This window comes from Polypterus senegalus, chromosome 11, assembly GCF_016835505.1.
Source record: "Polypterus senegalus isolate Bchr_013 chromosome 11, ASM1683550v1, whole genome shotgun sequence".
In the NCBI taxonomy this organism is placed as follows: domain Eukaryota; kingdom Metazoa; phylum Chordata; class Cladistia; order Polypteriformes; family Polypteridae; genus Polypterus; species Polypterus senegalus.
Genome location: NC_053164.1, coordinates 60,168,897 through 60,191,392, shown reverse-complemented (window position 1 = coordinate 60,191,392; position 22,496 = coordinate 60,168,897). Strand labels below are relative to the sequence as shown.

Below are 22,496 nucleotides of genomic sequence, written 5' to 3'. Positions count from 1 at the left end.
GTCCAGAGAATTTCCCAGAGAGAGAGATTCTTCTTCCACCTCAAGAGATGGAGGTGCATGTGGTTTTAAAGGAAGGTTGGACCATATTCCTGTTTGGAATAAAGTCACTTCCAGTTACAAAATCAGTATCTTCTAATAGGTGGGTTCTTCTGCCTATCTTAGTTGACATCACTTTAATTATAGGTCTCTGTCCTTATTGGAGTCTATTTCGCACCTCCTGCCTCATGAGGTCTGCAGAGGTGACTGTGGATAGTTTTCGGCTCACCTCTGATTTACACCTTCGTTATTGGATGAGGTCCAGGCAGATCCTGCTTCTGTTTCTTTGTAATTCAGATAACCACTGCGTTGCGACAGTGGCTCCACCTGGACGGATCTGCTCTCCCGGTCACCGCCCACCGGTACGCCGCTGTGTTGTTCACGGCTGCGCCGAGAATAAGGAACTTCGCAAGGCGGTCACTTGACTATCCGAAACTGAAACTCAGAGTGGCAAAAATAAAAGACAGCAAAATGGCAATGGAGTTGAACAAGCCGGCGTCACTTACCGAAGAACTCGAGTGTCCGGTGTGCCTCGACTTATTTAGGGACCCCGTCATGCTGGAGTGCGGCCACAACATTTGCCGACCGTGCATTTTGAAGTACATGAACAGCCAACGTGCGGTTCAGTGTCCCGAATGCCGGGCCGCGGTTAATGGACCAGGAAGCCTTGTAGCCAACCGAGCTCTAAGAAACTTAGCAGACAAGGCGAGGGCGATGCAGCTATACGACGTTATTCCCCAGGGCGCAAGCAAGTCCTTCAGCGAGGTGCCCGCGACGGCGCCACCGATGCAAACTGAGCCCCTGTGCGCCAGGCACGGCCAGATGCTGCAACTGTACAGCGAGGCCGAGCAGAGGCCGGTGTGTGGGGTGTGCGCTCAGGAGGCCCGGGCACTCGGTCTGGGCTACTCCTATAGACCAATTGCTGAAGTCGTCGCCGCCTGCAAAGTTAGTCTTTTTCTTTAATTGTTAATGCAGCCTTAACAGAGCTGGCGTTGGGCATGTAGGTTCTGTGGGAAGCAAGTAGAAAAATGTCTGTAAAACTAAATGGGGAAAAAAAAACACAATCTTAGGTAATCTATACTTTTATTTGCAGTACTGTAGTTCAGGGCACTGTTTATACAGCTTACATCGTGACTTTAGTATCGCTGCCAGTTTTGATTTGAATGTAAAATTTGTGTTCTTGTCGTCACCTGGGCACTGCCAGTGTGGAGTTTGAATGCTGTCCTTTTGGATCAATGGGATTGCCTGTATTTTTCCAAATACGAGAATGTTTGGGTAATTTTTAGATTCTAAGTTGTCCAATATGAATGGGTGTGTGATTGTGCTCAGTGGTTACGCAAACTTCTGTCATAATAGGATGCAAACAAGCAAAATGTAAGTAATTCATCTATCAGTATGTCATTTACACTATAACCTGTGTAATAGTATTCCCAGGGTTTTTCCACCCCTTGTTGTGTACATACTGTTCATGCGTTCCTACATGATTTCACACAGTCTGTGAGTAATGCATGGTTGCATTGTAGTTATTTTACGTAGTTAGTTATGTAATAATTGCAGAGAACCTGCATTGCATTTCAGATGACAAAATGCGGACATCATTTAAATTTATGCATCATTTTGACAGGATCTTGATGCTTTACTGCAACCAGTTGTAGCATTGTAATCCCATTGGTGCCATCTCAAGTAAATCAATAGGCAGCTCTTCATCCACTCACTTTTTATGTGATATAGTGAACACTTGTGGATTAATTCCGGAAAGTGCACTTAAAAGATAAAGTTGGTATTTTTCCCAAGTCAAAAGTTATTTCTTCTCAATAATGACATATATTAATTTGACACATGAAATTGCATTCTAAAATGAGGCATGTTTTATGACCATTTAAAAAATAAGTAGCCCCTTTCTGCGTTCTATCATGGAGCTTATGGGTGCTTATGTCCCATTGTGACGAAAAGCCTTAAAACTTACCAGGTATGTCCACTTTAAAGTAGCAAAGGTTTTGATTTAAGAAAATGTGCCTTCCTCATTTGTGAGGCGAGCTAGTGACAACAAATATAAACTGGAAATAATTACATTTTATTACAGATTCTTGGTAATTCTTTTTTTTTTTCAGTTAAGGATATGTTTCTTGCTTGCTTCCACACCCTCCAACCCACATTTCTGCAAGCCAAAGTACAGGGAGGTTCACTTGAAAGAGACCCCAAATACAGTATTCTGTTCTAACTCCCGTTAGGATAAAGCATTCTGAACCAAAAAAATACGCTATATACCTTGACGTATGTGTAATCGATTGCATCACATGCGATGCTGGAAGTGGTTTCCGTTTTCTGCCTGACACATTTTGATGTAGCGCTCCATGTTCCTGAACGTATCGGAAAGTGTCGCGGGGGAGTAAGAAATTAGCAGTAATTTCACGTTGGATGTTTTCCTTCAAATCTCCCACAGTGCGAGGCTTATTCCAATAGACTTTTCTTTTGAGCTTACCCCAAAGGAAGTAGACTGGTGGTGTCAGATTCAGCGACCGTGATGCCCAAAGCTCCTTTGAAATTACCCTGTTGTTGAAGGAGGACTCAATTTCTACCATGATCCTTGCCGATGTGTGACACGTTGCTCCATCTTGCTTGAAGTAACCTTCCATTAACTCGCGATTATCCAGTTGAGTCTGACATCACTTAAATGAATTGGTGACCCAATAGGTTCACACTTAGAAGACACTCTGCTCAATACTGTACACCACCTCATGGCTCTGACGCAGGGGCCTCCCAGTTTGTCCGAAGCTCCATATACTGAGGAGCACGTTGTTTCATTCTCCTATCGAGAGTTATTACAGAATATGTGGGGCCTCTTTCAAGTGAATCTCCCTGTATATTCAACTTGTTATCCTATTTTTGGTTCTGCAATTCTGTTTCCTCAGTGGCTTGGTACAGGGGTCCCACTGTCAAAAAAAAGCTTTAAACTTACTGTATGTGTCAGTTTTTCAAGCACAAATGTTATTCAAATATTGCTGTGCATCTTGAGATTATACCAAGTAATACCAATTACCAGGAGTCTGTGCTAAATTTTATTATTTATTACCACAAGCATTCCTCAGAAACACGGAAGACATATTTTCTTAACTTGAAACCTTTGCTATTTCAAAGTGAATGTATTCAGTAAGCTTTAAGGCTTTTTTTTCTGAAGATTGAGACTTGGGTACCCATAAGTTGCACTATAAAATTAAAAGAGCAGACTAGTTTTTAAGTTTATAAAGTATGCTTTGCTTTAGAATTCAATTTCATGTGGCCAATTAATACGAGGTGTGGCAGAAAAGTAATGAGACTGATTTTTTATTTACCAAAGTTTTTATTTTTTTCAAACATAAATGTTATCCCCTTCAAAGTAGTTCCCTTGGGCAGCTACACACCGATGGAGACATTGTTCCCACTGTTGGTAGCAGCGCTGGAAGTCTTGAGCATGTCCGTTACACTCTTTTGTTTTCTAAAGTCCCGAAATGACGTCCTTTGAGGACATTTTTCAGTTTAGGAAAAGTCACACAGACTGAGGTCAGGTGAATAAGGGGGCTGGGGAACCACAGGAATGCCTTTTGAGGTCAAAAATTCTGTTATGGAGAGGGCAGTTTTTCGGCACCATTTTGGCACAGACCTTTCGCATGTGCAAATGTTCAGTCAAAATTAGATGAATGGTAAATCTGTTCAAATTTAATTGTTCACTTAACATTCTTAATGTTAAATGACGGTCTGATCTCACAAGAGTGTTCACACGTTCGATGTTTTCATTGGTTTTCGAAGTTAAAGTCCTCCCTGAACGTTGTTCATCTTCAACGTGTTTTCTGCCTTCCAAAAATGATTTGTGCCAGCGAAAAACTTGAGCTCGGGATAAAGAATGTTCCCCATAGGCCTGTTTTAACTTTTCAAACGTCACACTTGCCGTTTAATGGCACAACGTTGCTCCAAATTCCGCTGTTCCATTTTGCGTGATGCACAACCAAAAACACAACTTCGCTAATAGCAGTCACAAAAATCACGTAGTTAACGGAAGGAGTTGAAACTCGCACTGAGCTATGGGAGGGTACTGATACACGTGCTCTATCAAGGACAACAGCGCAGCGTTGCCAGATCGCTTGCAGTGTTGCCAGTCTCATTACTTTTCTGCCACACCTCGTATATACCATGATTGTGAAGAAATAAGTTTGACTTGGAAAAAATACCAAACTTCTCTTTCAAGACAGAAGGTAGAAACACTTCTTTTCTCCAAGGGTCATGCGAACCTCGAGAAAACTACCAGATTATACAGTTGAGGCAGGAAACCTTGATATTTATATGGAGTTACTGTATATGGATTAACAATTGGGATAATTTAGAAATTAGTTTACCAAACAAGCCTAATGCACTAAATGTTTTTTTGTTTTTTGTCCACTCAAATAACTGTAATAAAACTTTTTATTTTTTTTCTGATGTCTTTAAATTTTTAATTGAAGCCTTTTTATCCTTTGCTATCTACGTTAGCCTTGGCCCTCTGTTAACCAATAATTGGATTAATCCATTTTAAAATGGTCACGTGGATTATTTTCCTCTTAATATTTTGTACAGTAATTGCATATTAATAAAGTCAGAAACAATTAAGTTTTGGTAAAGGCAGTCATAGCTAAAGCTTTGTAGGTGTTAATTGAAATATCCTGAGAGGTAACTGGTCAGCATTTATGTGGGCAAAATTTCAGATAGTTTTTGTTTTCATGAGTTGTGGGGTCATTAACGTTGGTACTTGTGTATTAAATGGACGGCAGTGAAACCTTCCCCACGGAGCCTAACACTAGAATTGGTAAGGGGAAACCTTAAATTTGTATATATTTTTTTTATTCCAATAAATATGTTATGAATTCATCAAAACAATTGTACGTATGTATTTCTATAATATTCCAAATTCTGTATTCTGTACAATGTCTAGGTTTCATATGTTATACCTTGTCACTGCCACGTTCCCCGAATGCTCTAGTTTTTCTCTAACATCCCAGAGACATGCACATTGGGTTCGTTGGCCCAGTTTGCCCAGCAATGGACTGGTGTTCCATCCAGGTTTGGTTCCTTCTCCATGACAAAGTTGACAGGATAGGCTGTGGCCTCCCTTGACCCTGTATTGGCTTACATGGGTATGAGAATATTGTGTCATGGTAGTACTTTTAGTTTAGAGTTCAGATATTGGCATGAACTCGCCTTTCAATAAAGATCACTTTATAAAATACTTGTGTTTATTTAAAACAGAATAAAAACTACAGTACTTTATACACTATGAAAAGCGTTTCTACTATTTTATCTTCCCGGACTAAGTTTTTAACAGTTTCTCTTTTGTCACAGGCAGAAGTCAACGGTGCTTTGCAGTTTCTAATCAAGGACAACCAAACACTGCAAAATTTACAGACTGGTCAGGTTAAAGAAATTGCAAAAGTTCAGGTATGCGCTGTTCTTGCTGTTTTTGTTGTATGTTAGTGCTTTGACAATTTTGAATAAAACATATGAGTGGATTTTACATCTGCACATGTCTAGACAACTGTAAAGAAACCTTCAGTGAAATACAGAAAAACATAAATGCTTGCTGGACTTGTCAGTTGGAGGGGGAACTGACAGCCTGGTCAGTGTTCTGTGGTAAAAAAAATGCTCTTGCCATATCTGTCTGTATGACCCCGCAGCCCACCATGCATGCAAAGTCCTAAGAACATATTTTTGTTGTCTCTTTATCCAACCTTAAAATAATAAGTTTGGATTTTTTATTTTTATAGTGTCTGTTTCTTTTTGTTAATATCTCTATGTATTTTATTTTCCAAACAAATTACATTGATGCACCCATCAGGTTTTTAATGGACAGTGTCATTTGGTTATTTTATTACAGTCAGAACTTTTAAGCTGATTCTACTTGCTGATCTGCTAGTGTTCCACAGACTCCCAGGTTTAACACTAATTTTTAAAAGTGGTTGCCAGGCTTAGCAAGTAGTCATCAACTTTTGGTTGCCATTTTTAAGAGCCTATATTTTGGAGTAATTAATGGTATCACTTAACATGTCAGAATGTCCAGCTGTATAAACACCCATTGCTTTTGTCACATGGTTTGTTCAAGTTGAAAGTTTATTGTTATGTGAACAGTAAGGAAATACATTTATCTGTACAATGAGATTCTTTCTTTGCTATCCACACCAAATGCAAAACCAACATATAAAGATAAACATAGATAATAAGTAACAGAGGCAGCATAAAGTATAAAAACAGGATAGAAGTATAAAGTGTAATTGTGCAGGTAGGTGTGTGATGGACAAGTCAAATACAGTTGTGTGAGGTAGATAGAATGAGGTGAACCATGGTTATAAACTCCAGTCAGTTATTTAGGAGTCTAATGGCCTTGGGAAAGAAGGAGTTCTTTAGCCTGGAAGTCCTGCATTTCATACTTCTGTATCTCCTACCTGAGGGTAGAAGTGTGAACAGTTCGTGTTGGGTGGGTGGGGTCCCTGAGGATCGAGGCAGTTCTCCTTCAGACCCTGCAGTTGTAGATGCTCTGCAGAGAGGGCAGTGGGGTCCTGGTGATCTTCTCAGCAGTCTTTACCACTCTCTGCAGGCGTTTGCGGTCCATAGCAGTAGTCCATACCTAGCCTATGAAGATTAGCTGTGTATAATTCAGTTTACTGAGCAATTGTTCAAAAGATTTTAAATAGTGAAAACACTTCTTAATTAGCAGTTGAAGTTTAAAGTGCAGGATGGTTATTTTAAAGACTTAAGGCAAAATGCTACAAAATGCATCCTTCATTTACTTAAAGTGCATTGAATTTCAGACTATAAACTTGATTTCATGTAACACTCCACACCAGCAAATGAAAATGAACCTCTTAAACAAGCCTAAACTACCAAAGTTTGCTTCTGTAAGCCATCTCTCGAACCCAACAAAGTTAACATTTTTTGTAGTTTTGGCATAAATCTCTAAATCTCAACAAAACTATATTGTATTAATAAATACTGTAATAATACTGTACTAATGAGTACTAATAAATTATTAGTAGTTTAAATATGTTTAACAAAGTACGTTATGTATTTTAATAGGTACATATATATACACTTTCTATATAGAAATTGTCATACAAACTAAAAGATGTAACAATCCTCAACATATTTTAATGTAAAAAAAAAAAAAAAAATCTAACAACAGACACTTGTGCATGTCTTGTCTGGCAGCTCACCTTCAGTTTTACATCCCATTTTCTAAAACATTCAGCAGCATTTCTCTTACTTTATTCCTTTATGGTATTTCTTAAATATCAGTCCTTGCATTTTGTATTGAAATGAAAAGAAATACTTTTTATTACCAAAATATATTATTGTATAATGAATTTATTTAACATCGTAGCACTTTGAAGAAACAATCAATTTGAAGTAAATAAATGTGTGAAAACAATGCTGTTTACACTCACTGGGCACTTTATTAGGTACACCTTGCTAGTACCGGGTTAGACCCCCTTTTGCCTTCAGAACTACCACAATTCTTCGTGGCATAGATTCAACAAGGTACTGGAAACATTCTTTAGGGAGTTTGGTCCATATTGACATGATCACATCATGTAGTTGCTGCAAGTTTGTTGGCTGCACATCCACATTGCAAATCTCCCATTCCAGCACATCCCAAAGGTGCTCTATTGGATTGAGATCTGCTGACTTTGAAGGGCATTTGAGTACAGTGAACTCATTGTCATCTTCAAGAAACCAGTTTGCGATGATCTGAGCTTTGTGACATGGCACGTTATGCTTCTGGAAGTAGCCATCAGAAGATGGGTACACTGTGGTCATAAAGGGATGGACATGGTCAGCAAAAATATTCGGGTAGGCTGTGGAGTTGAAAAGATTCTTGATTATTACTAAGGGACCTAAGGTGTGCCATGAAAATATCCCCCACGTCATTACACCACCATCGCAAGCCTGAACCATTGATACAAGGCAGGATGCGTCCATGCTTTCTTGTTATTGACGCCAAATTTTGACCCTTCCATCCGAATTTCCAAGCAGAAATTGAGACTCATCAGACTAGGCCAATCTTTCATTGTCTAATTTTGGTGTGTCAGTGTGAATTGTAGCCTCAGTTGCCTGTTCTTAGCTGACAGGGATGGCACCTGCTGTGGTCTCCTGCAGCTGTAGCCCTTCTGCCTTAAGGTTTGACATGATGTATGTTCAGAGATGCTCTTCTGCATACCTCAGTTGTAATGAGTGGTTTTTTGAGTTACGTTGCCATTCTATCAGCTCAAACCAGTCTGGCCATTCTCCTTTGACCTCTGGCATCAAGAATGAATTTTTGCCCAGACAACTGCCGCTCACTGGATATTTTCCCTTGTTTGGACCATTCTCTTTAAACCCTGTAGATGGTTGTGTGAGAATATCCCAGTAGATCAGCAGTTTCTAAAATACTCGGACCAGCCTGTCTGGCACTAAAAACCATGCCATTTTCAAATTCACTTAAGTCAGATTTCTTCCCCATTCTGATGTTCAGTTTCAGGTCATCTTGACCATGTCTACATGTGTAAATGTATTGAGTTGCGGGCCATGTGATTGGCTGATTAGATATTTTTATTAACAAGCAGTTGAACAGGTGTACCTATAAAGTAGCCAGTAAGTGTATAAATGAAAGTTGTTGAGAGTGGGTGAATGCTGCAGTATGCCATAACCTTAATTGGCTTTTGTAGTTCCAAATGTCTTTGCTTTGGTTCCATCGCAGGTGACTTTTTCACAGCACATGTCACAGATGGTATATCATTAATCTTCACGCACATTAGCATGCTTCTGCATAGCAGACATTGTAGTGGCCATGGGTTCAGTGGGATTTTTTTTCAGCCCTTCACTTTCATCTCTCTAAACTAAAGGAGACTTAACATTCTTGTTACATGCACACCCAGCTGTTGCACGCTAACATGGTGTCCACTCAGAAATCGGGTTTTTTAACTTTCTTTACTCACATAAACGAAAGCAAGAAAATGCAATGAAGTGCACATGAGCCCAGCTTACATTTGAAGTTATCATCCTTTCTTCTGATTACCCATAATGAACAAAAACTGTCCATTTCTGTTACACTGCTGAAAAGCCAGTGTATTGTTAAAGTGGTTAACATTTTTGGTAAACAGAGACCAAAAGGTGATTGCCATTTATCTCAGAATGGTGTCCTAAAGGGAACCAGGTAACCATTAATGTTGAGCCATGAACTTTTTAAACTAAACCACTAAAGAAGGTTAAAATTCAATATTTTGGAGAATGTGGTGGTGCTATGATCAATTTCCACTGAATTATGTAGGGGTTCCTGACCTATGTGGTGTTTAAATGCCCTCCCCATGTCAACCTGAGTTTTGTCTTGGTGCTTGAGTGTTATTTTCACATCTCGAAACTCTACAGCTTGTGTTAATAAATGACTTGTGAGTGAATGTAAGGACATGTGTGTTTCCCTTTGCCTTTTGACTGACTGGCATCCGACTCAGCATCACACAACCTTCAGAATAGGATTCATTCAGAAAATGCATGAATGTGTATATTAAGAGTAGATGGACATCTAAAAATAAATATTTGCTTGGAAGGAGCATATCATGCATCCATGTATTTAAGTAAACAATGTAAATCGTGATTTATTTTTTTTTTGCAGCTGAAAATGGCTTGTCATCAACTACAGTGAATTTCACTAAAATGGGGACACAGGAATTTGAGGGTCTAAACTAGTGATGAGAATTTTAAATAATTTAGTGTTTAGATACATTATCTAAATGTGATATGTGAAGGTTAAATGAGTATGTAGAAAAAAGGCTTTGAGATTTTTTTTTGGAAGTGGGCACTAATGCACCCTTGCTAAGTTAAAGTGCAAACAGGACTGATTTCATCCTATATCTGACTAGCACCAGTAAACAGCTTCAATCCTCTACCCAGTTTGAATACTGCAGTTCAAAATATTTCACTATGTTAAAGATAATGTAGCAGATAATCATAAGTGTACCATATGCCTAAACTGTTACACAAAAGATCTGCTTCATATAATGTTCCTTTGAAGTCATTTATGATCAAAAAGATCTAGCTGCAGAACGATGTACTAAAGCTCTCCTTTGGTCATATCTCCTGTATCTAAGGCTCCAGAAAGTGCTGCTGCTGTGGAAACCATCCAGCATTGTTCCTGTTCCAAAGAAGGCAGGTGCCACTTCACTTAATAAGTACTGACCAATGATACATCTAACACCATGAAGATCTTTGGGTGACTGGTTTTGGACTATACGAGTCCTCTTGTGGTATATCGCCTGGACCCAATGCAGTTTGCCTATTGGACAAAGACTGTAGTGGGGGATGAAATTCTCTGTCAGTTCCACAAAGCTTATTCTCACCTGGGCAAAGTTGGCAGCACTGTAAGGATTTTGCTCTTTGATTTCTCCAGTTCCTTTAGTACCATTCAGCCAGCCCTGTTAAGGGGTAATCTCAGAGATATGCAGGTGGATGAGTCTATGGTGTCTAGATAATGGACTGTCTGTCAGTCAGACTGCAGTTTGTGAGGCTCAAGGATACCAATGTGAGCAACACAGGAGAACCAAAAGGGAAAAGTCTTGTTTCATTTTCTCTTTACCCTTTACACCTCATGCTATAAATGTAACACCAGGTCATGTCACTTGAAGAAATTCTCAGCTGATTCTGCACTTATGAGGTGTATTGATAAGGGAGTTGAGGCAGAGCATAGAAGTCAGGTGGAGAAGGAATGGCCTGCAACACAACATCAGTAAAAACAAAAAAACTGGTTAGTTTGCATTTCCTTAGGAGACTGTATTCCTTTAATACGAGTATTGAGATCCTTCATAAATTGTACAACTCTGTGAAGGCTGGTGGCAGTTTTCTCTTGCATCACTGCAAGAGAGGCCCATCAAATCATCAAGCTAATTTTAAAGGATGAGCTCAGTTATGAGACACACTGTGGACCCCCCCAGAGATAGTAGTGAAGGACAGAATTAAAACAAAACTGACCTCATATTTTGAACACATTGTGAACAGTGAAAACATTATGAACAATGCTGCACATCCTCTCTCTGACCCACCAACACTGAGTACTTTCAGCCAACAGATTCAGCAGAAGTGCTACTGGGACTTCTTTATGCCAATGGCAGTACATCTTTCCAAAACCTCAATGTGATAAGAACTGCCAAGTCAGAAGTGTTTCTTCTTAATTGTCTTTCTTCTTTTGTCATTCTGGTGTATGTTCACACTATAGTGTATATGTGTGTCCACCTTGATCTATCTATCAATCTGCCGAGCTTCTTATAAAAAGCCAAATTTCCTCCTGGGTGCAAATAAAGTTCTATCAATCTATTTGGGATGGAGGAGATACCCTTGAGCTTTTCAGCACAAAAAGTGAAAGAATATGTCAGAGACTGGTTGGTGAGTTCTACATTTGTGCCCAAGTAAACAAGGGTCAATAGTAAACCAGGAGGTAACTCATGGAGGAGAGTTTCAAGTAAAAGGTCCTTAGAAAGCTTATTGACAGAAATCTGCAGCCAGGATTAAGGGAAGGGAGTGCATTGATGTGGTACGTTTTGAGAATATTAGAGTCCCCGCCCCCATAAAACAGCAGCAGAGCCTGCAATAAAAAGCAAAGGAGTGTAGCAAGATTTGTCTGTTTCATCCCTTCCTTTGTAGTCTGTGTTCTCCCTGTAAAATAAACATTCCCATTTTCTGCTTTACTCTCCAAGACGTGTTGTTTAATGTTTGTAAAATTAAGAAAGCCATTTATGTAATAAAATCCATGGGTTCACCAAATACTAAATTATAATGTAACTTTTTTTTTTCGGAAGAGTCAATATACTGACAAATGCTGTTTTTGTTTGCAGGATGACACTAATCGGCTAATGCTGGAAGTCACAGCTCGTTTTTCCGAGTTGCAGGAATTTCTGAGAAGGAGAGAGGAGGAGTTAAAACGGGAATTGAAATTATCGGAAAAGAATGTTCTTGAACAAATGGAAAGAAATCTGGAAGCCATACAGAGAGCAGAGAATGATGGAAGCCAGAGAATTGCTGCACTTCAGTCAATCCAGGAATTTGGTGACCCAGTCTCATTACTTAAGGTGAGAGCTTGCAAATAAGAACATATGAGTCATCCATTTAAGAAGTAGGCATGTGGTCAGACAGTTATGAGCCATTTCACTGCCTTTTTCAAAACATTATGAGAATCACTGTTTATGTGGAGTGTACCACGCAGGTTAATACATTAGCTCTGTTGAATGAACACTGAGAGCTTCACCTTTGCTTTCAGATTCACTCTGATGGTGCAGTTACTCACTTAATTAGATATGTTATTGGAGCAGAGAGAAAAATAAAATGTTGCACTTTTGCAACTCAGTAAATTAGCGATGGACACTTGATAGTAGATGGATGGAAAAAATTATAGTCAGCAGTGGCAGGTGGTGTCTTCATGTATTTTATAACATATTCAGTACAGAGAATACGCTGGGATAATTATTAGAAGCTGCAAACAGTTCAATGAAAATAACCTTATTCTAACCCCAGACTGGCAAGGAAAAAACAGATTTTTAGATATTTTTACAAATTTATTAAAAATAAGCACTTCAATATCTTGTTGACACAAGTAATCAGACTAGTACTTAGTTAAAGCAGTCTTAGTAGCGTTTCCAGCAAGAACCTTCACATAACTGAATTTGGGAAATTTCATGCCATTCTATTGTACTTTGTGTTTAGGATCACTTTATTGTTGGAGAAAGAACCATCTACCAAGTCTGAGGTCCAGAGCACTCAGAAAATAGTTTTTTTTATTAAAGATATCTTCGTACTTTGATCCATTCAGGTTTCCCTGTCTAGTCTGCCAATTTCTTCTGAAAAAAAAAACAATGGCACAGCTTGAGGCTGTCACGGCATTGCACAGGTTATGAGCAGTGCCTGGATTCCTCCAGAAATGATGCTATTCTCTGTTTCAATAGACCACAGAATCTTGTTTCTCACAGTCCGAGAGTCCCTTTGGTGCATTTTTGCAAACTCCAAGTGGGCTTCCTTGTGTCTCTTACTTCTCATAAAGCTAAAATTGATGGAGTGTTGCAGTGATGGTGTCCTTCTGGAAGTTCCTTCCATCTCCATGCAGGTTGTGTGGAGTGACCTTTGGGTTCTTCATCACCTCTCTTACCAAGGACTTTCACATCCTATCGCTCAATTTGGCAGGGTGTTCAGCTCTAGGAAAACTTGTTGTGGTTCCAGCTTCTTCCATTTAAGAGTTATGAAGTCAACTGTCCTCTTGGGAACATTCAATGCTTCAGAACGTTTTGCAGCCTTTCCCACATATGTGCCTCAACACAGGCCTATCTCAAAGATGTGCAGGCGATTCCTTCAACTTCATGGCTTGGTTTTTGCTCTGATGAATGTTGTGAACTGTGAAACTTTCTATAGACAGGTGTGTGTCTTTCACAATCGTGTCATAGTGAATAAACTGACCACAGGTAGACTTCAAATAAGGTGTATAAACTTCTGAATGATGATCAGTGGAATGGGATACCCTTGAGCCAGATTTCAATTATCATAGCAAAGGGTTTGAATAATTGTGTCAATGTGATATTTCAGTTTATTTTAGCTGTTAAGAAAGAACATCAGGGCAAGACTACAGTTTGTCCCTGAACACTTAGGCAAAGACCAGGACTTCTGGACCAATGTGCTCTCACCAGACAAGGCAAGGGTAGAGGTATTTGGCCATAGTACCAGAAGACATGTTTGGTTAAAACCAAAGACAACATTTGAAAAGAAGAATCTGATACCAACCGTAAGGCATGGTGGTGAAAATGTAATGGTTTTAGGCTGCTTTCCTGCAATTGAGCCTGAGCAGCTGACCATCATAGAATTCAATATAAATTCTTTATTGTACCAAAGAGTGCTTGAGAGTAATGTAAGACCATGTGTCAGAGGATTGGATCTCAATCGAAAGTCGACCCTGCATGCAACAATGACCCTAAACATACCAGTAAATCTACTAAGGAATGGCTGAAAAGAGAGAAATGGAGGATTATGGAATGGCCAGGTCAAAGTCTAGATCTGAAATCCATGAAGATTTGGGGGTTAAAATGGACTCTGCATTCAAGGCATCTCTCAACCATTACACAGCTAAAAGAATTATTCATGGAGGAGTGGGAAAAACATTGTCGTAGTCATTGTCTGAGATTGGTAAATGGTTATAGGAAAAGCCTACATCAGGTTATTTTTGCCAAAGAGGACAATAGTTGCTACTAGAGTCCAGGGAAAGGCATACCTCTTCATTGAGTAAAACATGAACATCTGATGTTACAATAATCTATTCAATTACCTCACCTTTATCTAAAGATACTGTGAAGATCAAATCTTGACATTTCCACATTAACAAATATATATATATATATATATACTGCTCAAAAGAAATAAAGGAACACTTTATAATCAGAGTATAGCATAAAGTCAATTAAACTTATGGGATATTAATCTGGTCAGTTAAGTAGCAGAGGGGGTTGTTAATCAGTTTCAGCTGCTGTGGTGTTAATGAAATTAACAACAGATGCACTAGAGGGGCAACAATGAGATGACCCCCAAAACAGGAATGGTTTAACAGGTGGAGGCCACTGACATTTTTCCCTCCTCATCTTTTCTGACTGTTTCTTCACTAGTTTTACATTTGGCTACAGTCAGTGTCACTACTGGTAGCATGAGGCGATACCTGGACCCTACAGAGGTTGCACAGGTAGTCCAACTTCTCCAGGATGGCACATCAATACGTGTCATTGCCAGAAGGTTTGCTGTGTCTCCCTGCACAGTCTCAAGGGCATGGAGGAGATTCTAGGAGACAAGCAGTTACTCTAGGAGAGCTGGAGAGGGTCATAGAAGGTCCATAACCCATCAGCAGCACCAGTATCTGCTCCTTTGGACAAGGAGGAACAGGATGAACACTGCCAGAGCCCTACAAAATGACCTCCAGCAGGCCACTGGTGTGAATGTCTCTGACCAAACAACCAGAAAGACTTCATGAGGGTGACCCATGGGACCCATGTCCTCTAATGGGCCCTGAGCTCACTGCCCAGCAGCATGCAGCTCGATTGGCATTCGCCATAAAATACCAAAATTGGCAGATGCATCACTGGTGCCCTGTGCTTTTTACAGATGAGAGCAGGTTCACCCTGAGCACGTGACAGAAGTTAAAGGGTCTGGAGAAGCCATGGAGAACATTGTGCTGCCTGTAACATCATTCAGCATGAGCAGTTTGGTGGTGGGTTAATGATTGTCTGGGGAGGCATATCCATGGAGGGTCACACAGACCGCTACAGGCTTGACAAAGGCACCTTGGCTGCCATTAGGTATCAGGATGAAATCCTTGGACCCATTGTCAGACCCTATGCTGGTACAGTGGCTCCTGGTGCACGACAATTCCTGGCCTCATGTGGTGAGAGTATGCAGGCAGTTCCTGGAGGATGAAGGAATTGATACCATTGACTGGCCACCACACTTTCCTGACCTAAATCCAATAGAACACCTCTGGGACATTATGTTTTGGTCCATCCAATGCCACCAGGTTGCACCTCAGACTGTCCAGAAGCTCAGTGATGCCCTGGTCCAGATCTGGGAGGAGATCCCCCACAACACCATCTGTCATCTCATTAGAAGCATGCACCGATGTTGTCAGGCATGTATACAAGAACACAGGGGCCATACAAAGTGCTGCATACAATTTTGAGTTGCTGCAATTAAATTTTGGCAAAATGGACTAGCCTGCCACATAATTTTTCACTCTGATTTTTGGCGCCTTTGAATTCAGGGCTCTGTAGGTTGATCATTTTCATTTCCATCAAACGATGTGGCATCCTTTCGCTCCTAACACATTACCCAGTCTATATCAGTATAGATATCCAGGAGGATTTCTTTTTCCCATTGAGATCTGATGTGTTTTAAAGTGTTCCTTTAATTTTTTGAGCAGTTTATATATATATATATATATATATATACACATATATATACACTGTATATATACATATATTGTGTGTGCTTACTTTCTCACATGACTATAGGTATGCAAAACCATTAAAAGAGAGGGAAAAAAAGGTTGGTGCAACCAGTTAACAAGGTTGTGACTTATTTTTATACACACACACACACACACAAATAAATATATATACCTGTATATTAGGGTGGTCCACAAACCACTGCAAAGAGTTGATGTTTGTAGAGCCTTTCACAAAGCTTATTTTTGTCCATTAGGGATAGCTTGCTTACCTTTCATTCCATTCTGAAAAATGTATTTGTATTTTTAGTACAGGAACAATGTTCTACAAGGATCTTACCTGGCTAAGTGATTAATAAACAAACAAAAAAACAAAAATTGAAACGGAACATTCTATAGTAGTAGTTGGAAGCTTCCAGAACATTCTTGTAATAACTAGCAGTTTCTGTTTTAGTCCTTTTTGATGACAGTCTCAACAGAAACAAAGGAAAAGATGGTGTAAAGCCTGCAGTGGCCACTGTTACCAGACATTCCTCGATGTCTTAAACTGACAAATCTGAACAGTTGAAGTTCAGGAAAACTTCAGGCAAAAAAGGTTCAGAAAATGGATTAATTAAATAAAAATTAGTGAAGGGTATGCTCCTGCATTTGAAGATTATTAAATCACCACTAGTTTCACTGTTTATTTCTTCATTGTACAAATCTCCCCACTCCTGAATCATTGCATGTCAGGTTTCCAGTAAGTAAGTGGTGCATGAAAAGCTGGGAAGCATTTCATGAATACCTTGATATCCAAGTAAGTTTGAAATTAATGTATGTGCTTCTTCATCCCTATCCAGTGTAGATTTTTATTCAACTGTGTTTATCCCTTAAGGTCTGTGTTATATATATATATATATATATAATTTTTCTGTCTTCACAGTGGTGGACTAATACAGGATACCCCCTCATTGAAAATATGAAACAACCATCTTCTCCACCTGCAGAGACGGACGACTGGGAAATTTTGTCTACATCAGGGTCAGTATGCCAGTACACACTCTCCCTGGTACACCAGTCTAAATAAAATATTGGTATCTGGATTATCAAGACCAAAAGTGTGTGTATAAAATATGTATATAATAATATGCAATATTTTCATCCCTTTAGATATAAATCGCAAGTTAAACATCTTGGTCTGCATCCTGGCTCTGTATCTCTTGGCCCCATTGAGACTCATATGCAGTTTTTTGTATGGAAAGAAATGCTAAAGGTCATCAAAACAGGTTTGTACGTGTTACTTTTTTTCTTCTGTAGTTTTACCAGAAGGTTCTGATAAAATCCTCCTAGTATTGTTTCAACACAAACCAGAATAACACATTTAGAATTACAGTAATCCCTCCTCGATCGCGGGGGTTGCGTTTCAGACCCCCCCGCGATAGGTGAAAATCCGCGAAGTAGAAACCATATGTTTGTGTGGTTATTTTTATATATTTTAAGCCCTTATAAACTCTCCCACCCTGTTAACATTATTAGAGCCCTCTAGACATGAAATAACACCCTTTAGTCAAATGTTTAAACTGTGCTCCATGACAAGACAGAGATGACAGTTCTTTCTCACAATTAAAAGAAAGCAAACATATCTTATCTTCAAAGGAGCGCCGTCATAAAGGAGCGCCAGGAGCAGAGAATGTCAGAGAGAGCGCAAAGAAAAACAATCAAAAAATCAATACATGCTTTTAAGTATACAGAAGCACCGCGATAAAGCGGCATTTTGTAGAGGAGCGTCCGTGTCCTCTGTGCAAACAGCCCCTCTGCTCACACCCCCTCCGTCAGGCTGAGAGAGTGAGAAAGATAGAGAGAAGCAAATAAGCGCCACGCGGGAAGCATATCTTATAGCATTGAGGAGTTTTAGTTAATATGCAATACATGCTCTGATTGGGTAGCTTCTAAGCCATCCGCCAATAGCGCCCCTTGTATGAAATCAACTGGGCAATCAAACTGAGGAAGCATGTAACCTAAATTAAAAGACCCATTGTCCGCAGAAAGCGGCGAACCAGCGAAAAATCTGTTGTATATGTTTAGATGTGCTTACATTTAAAATCCGCGATAGAGTGAAACCGCGAAAGTCAAAGTGCGATATAGCGAGGGATTACTGTATTAGCTTTTTATATTGCATTAAAGTAACTGTTCTCCCAGGAGTAGGGTCCAGGTTTTTATGTGAACTTAACAAATGGTAGGTAGCACACTAGAATTTGTAATGTTACGGAAGGCAAAAATTCAGTGAGAAACTTTCTCTTTTATTACTTTTGTACAGTTCCCCTACGTCTCACATTGGAAGATTGCAGTGGAAACTGGCTAAAGATTTCAAGGGATGGATGCAGTGTGAGACAGTATGACCAGCGGCTACCAAACCAGGAGAACCAAACTCAGTGCAGTACTTCACCCCCTTTCTGTGAGGCAGCTTTTGATGTGAATCTGCATGCTACTTCAAGCGACAGATTCTCAAGTGGGAAACACTATTGGGAAGTGGAGGTTGGTGGGAAGAGTGATTGGGCACTTGGAGTTAAGTTAGAGAAGGCCACAGAGAAGAATAGCAAATGGTACAAAAAACTGTTTAATTTGATTTCCCCTTATTATTATGTGTTGTTAGCATTAACAAAAGACAAAAACTACCACATCAATGCCATGTCTACAGACATTCCTGTCCTACCAGTTGGCCGGCCTCGAAAGGTGGGAGTACATCTGGACTGTGATAAAGCCACCATCACTTTTTACAATGCAGATGACATGTCACTTATTTACTCATATGATATTGGGTATATCCAGAGTGCTTTTGCTTATTTTAATCCAGGGCCCTATTGTCATGGCCGAAACACAGAACCCCTGAAAGTGTGCTGGTATTAACTGCAGCTATTGTGCAATCTTAAGGGTCTGATTCGTGTGCTCTTATGTTCTTTATGAAATTTTCACTGTGATTTCACCCTTTAAAAAATACTACACTAACATATATTCATTCCTGTTGTTTTTATTATTTACTTAATGCACAAGTACTTTCATATTAAAAGATCACATACAGTAATAAATGTGTCGCTGGTAATTCATTGTACAAAAATAGGACATACCCAATACTTACCTAATTACTTAATAGTCTTTTGCTAAAAATGATAATGTAAAAGACAAGTAAGAAAACCCTGATGACTTCCTCTGTGACTCAGTCCTTTTACTCCTACCTTTCAAACATGGAATGAGCAAAAACAAAACCAGTGGAATAGTTTTATTTTTAAAAAAGTGAAGTGCAAGAGACACTGCTTTTATCTCAACTGTATGATATGAATGTACAAAAACAGTTGAACTGAAGCAATTTCCAAATTTTTTTCTTCAGAGCATTAGTCATGTCCTGCCAGCAGCTGGTGCATATCTACAAGTGCCCCCTCCAGATAACGAGCCAGCTTGTCAGCATTGGTCTCATCGCAGCAATTAAAAGCAGACACCGAAAAATTAATGTGCTCAGGCAATGGATTGTAGCAAACAGCATAGCCATCTGGGACCAAAGGGCCAAAGCACATCACACAGTCTGTACGAGATGGGACCTGTGAATAGAAAACTCTTGTTTTGAAAATGAACCTGCTTCACATCACACTTCAGAATCCTAGCTCTAACCAAAGCGAAGTATGCCAATTACTGCAATTATATCGTCACTGGCTTGTTAATGTGAAAATGTTATTGTGAAAATAATAATTGGGAGATTCATGGTAATCATACAGTGGTATATGTAAATCGTAGTCCTTTCATGCAATGCCATAGAGAGTGTAGTAAATAATTCAGATTTCCTTTAGCCAGATTATACATACCTGCCCAGTATGAAGTTTCCAGTGAGTGGCAACCGCATATGACGTGTCCATGAAAATGTCAGGTACACTTAGGCCTTCCTCAATTGCCTGCAGCTTTAGACCTAGCAAGTGCCGGTCAATGGCTTGTCCTTGAAGTGCCTTAAATAAAATAAACCAAACCATTGTAAAATATGCCTGAATTCTGCAGCCTAAAATGACAGTTAAAGACAAAGACCCTCCTATAAACTCGACAAGTTTAAACAGCCTGTTTTTTTTAAGATTTAACACTAGAATTTCCAGAGCCTACGAAAAAACTCGTAATTCCGTCCCACCTTAAATCGCTTCTTAAATCTCTTCACACCTCTCCGCCAGCATCCTTTGTGCTCTAAATGTGCTGATAAAGAGAAGCTAGAAGCAGCCGGCTATTCCATCCCCCCACCAATTTAGAACATGCACGAACTTCTCTCAGCTCATGCCTTGATTATCTGGGAGTGAAGTGGAGTTTTACACTGGAAATAATAGATCATTATTTGGAACACACGCATTTCATGTCTGTTCCGTTTCTACAGTAATATGTGTAAACACATTGTTAAAACAAAGACTTTTTTTATATTCTAGTAGTAGATGACAAAATGTAGGCATAAACTATATAATGTATGAAGCCTGAAGTCCAAATATCAAAGAAACATTTATTACAAAAGGTACAAATATAACATAATTGCGCAGAAACAAAAAGCCGCCTTAACATGCGACATTGACAGCCGTTTATTGTAACTGCCTCCGTGGTGCAATTAAATCCGTTCCCGCCTGGGAATCAAAAGGTTGCAAGTTCGATCCTGCATCACTCCGTTTTGAGAAGTAAAATTATATTTGTCTTACTATTTTAGAATAAAAGCATACATTTGATTTCGGTCTGTAACAGCCGGTGCAATTTATGATCCTTGTAAAGGTTAGCTTTTTTTATTCACTTTTCATTCTCTCAGTCGCGTTCAGAATCAATCCATACAACCCCATCTGACACGGCTGTTTTCACATAAAGACGCGCTATAGCTTTGCAGTGTACCACGATGCACACTAAAGCCCCACCACCCAAGGTTGCTGACACACAAACGCTGGCGAAGCTGCCTTCTTCGTATCTCGCCTTCACTTGATTTTCTTTTTATTCAGTTTTGAGTGTTCCTGCCAGTCCCCGCATGTTGCTGTATGCCGTTTCTTTTGTACTCCAGGACATGCAGAGGAAAGAATGGTAAAGAGCAGTAACTTCGGCGCTATATGCAATAATCACACACTCCCCATCTGCCCGTTGTTTTGTTATACTTTTCAATACTTTTATACTGCTCAAACGGGCATGCTCAAAAAATACACGTGTAATGCCACGAAAAGTGCACGCAGACACTTCATTTTGCAAACAAAACAAGTGCACTTTTATTCAAGATTACCTGTATAACCGAAGAAAAAAGAAAGCAAGTTACAGTAGGCGATTGATACGACAGCTTGCATGGTGCAATGCTAAGAAGTGCTGATTTCCATTCCAAGAAGTGCTGATTTCCATTCCGTGCTATATAAAATCATCACATTCAAATATTAACAGTTCCCACACACCCAAGGACCGTCCTTCCTAGATTTACGACACGTGTACTTGTTGCAGTGTACACACCTCTCTGTGCTATGGTTCTTATTACACTGAATGAGCACCTGACACTGTACTTTCTTCCCTGGGGGAAGGTCCCACATCAGAGAATTTCCAGTTCCTGCATAAATTCACACCCGATCTGACGCTGTTCGTTTTCAAATAATATTACATTAGTTACTTTTCGTGGCATTACATGTGTATTTTTTGAGCATGCTCAAACACAGGAATATATGTTGGTGTGAAAGTATAACAAAACAACGGGCAGATGGGGAGTGTCTGTTTATTGCATATAGCGCCGAAGTTACTGCTCTTTACCATTCTTTCCTCTGCATGTCCTGGAGTACAAAAGAAACAGCATACAGCAACATGCGGGGACTGGCAGGAACACTCAATAAAACTGAATAAAAAGAAAATCAAGTGACGGTGAGCTACGAAGAAGGCAGCTTCGCCAGCGTTTGTGTTAGCAACCTTGGGTGGGAGGGCTTTAGTATGCATCTTGGTACACTGCAGAGCTATAGCGCATCTTTATGTGAAAACAGCCGTGTCAGATGGGGTTGTATGGATTGATTCTGAACGCGACTGAGAGAATGAAAAGTGAATAATAAAAAAAAAAGCTAACCTTTACAAGGATCATAAATTGCACCGGCTGTTACAGACCGAAATCAAATGTATGCTTTTACTCTAAAATAGTAAGACAAATTATTTCCACTGTAAAACTCCACTTCACTCCCAGATACTCAATCAAGGCATGAGCTGAGAGAAGTTTGTGCATGTTCTAAATTGGTGGGAGGATGGAATAGCCGGCTGCTTCTAGCTTCTCTTTATCAGCACATTTAGAGGACAAAGGACGCTGGCGGAGAGGTGTGAAGAGATTTAAGAAGCGATTTAAGGTGGGATGGAATTACGAGTTTAATCAGATATTAAAAATTGAATGTAATCACCCAAACTAAATTGTCACTTTGTAGTGATGGCCAAAAATAAAAAAAAATATCTGATATTTTCATGCAGAATGGAGCCACTAAAGCTT

General features: G+C 39.6%; 2 protein-coding genes across 3 annotated transcripts in view; one reads left to right on the top strand and one right to left on the bottom strand.

Annotated features, from left to right (window-relative positions):
- The first annotated feature begins 221 nt into the window (after positions 1-221).
- On the top strand, positions 222-19,252 carry LOC120539054 (nuclear factor 7, brain-like). Its single transcript, XM_039768765.1, has 6 exons — positions 222-981; positions 5,386-5,481; positions 11,898-12,131; positions 16,947-17,044; positions 17,174-17,289; positions 18,321-19,252. Exons 1-6 carry the CDS (start codon positions 508-510, stop codon positions 18,908-18,910), a joined length of 1,608 nt encoding a protein of 535 aa, XP_039624699.1. The 5' UTR covers positions 222-507; the 3' UTR covers positions 18,911-19,252.
- A 13-nt stretch (positions 19,253-19,265) lies between these two features.
- The window catches only part of LOC120539053 (carnitine O-acetyltransferase-like), a 43,615-nt gene continuing 40,384 nt past the window's right edge, over positions 19,266-22,496 (bottom strand). For both annotated transcript variants that reach the window (XM_039768763.1, XM_039768762.1), the window contains exons 13-14: positions 19,858-19,995; positions 19,266-19,596 (exon numbers count right to left, since the gene is read on the bottom strand). In XM_039768763.1, coding sequence (XP_039624697.1) covers positions 19,393-19,596; positions 19,858-19,995 — 342 coding nt within the window. In that variant the 3' untranslated portion in view covers positions 19,266-19,392. The remainder of the gene's footprint in view (positions 19,597-19,857; positions 19,996-22,496) is intronic.

Bases quoted from the DNA above. Each gene is read 5' to 3' on its own strand.
- LOC120539054 (XM_039768765.1), top strand. From the start codon at position 508: ATGGCAATGGAGTTGAACAAGCCGGCGTCACTTACCGAAGAACTCGAG. The intron at 17,045-17,173 runs GTCAGTATGCCA...TCATCCCTTTAG, and splicing joins GAAATTTTGTCTACATCAGG to ATATAAATCGCAAGTTAAAC. The intron at 17,290-18,320 runs GTTTGTACGTGT...ACTTTTGTACAG, and splicing joins GCTAAAGGTCATCAAAACAG to TTCCCCTACGTCTCACATTG.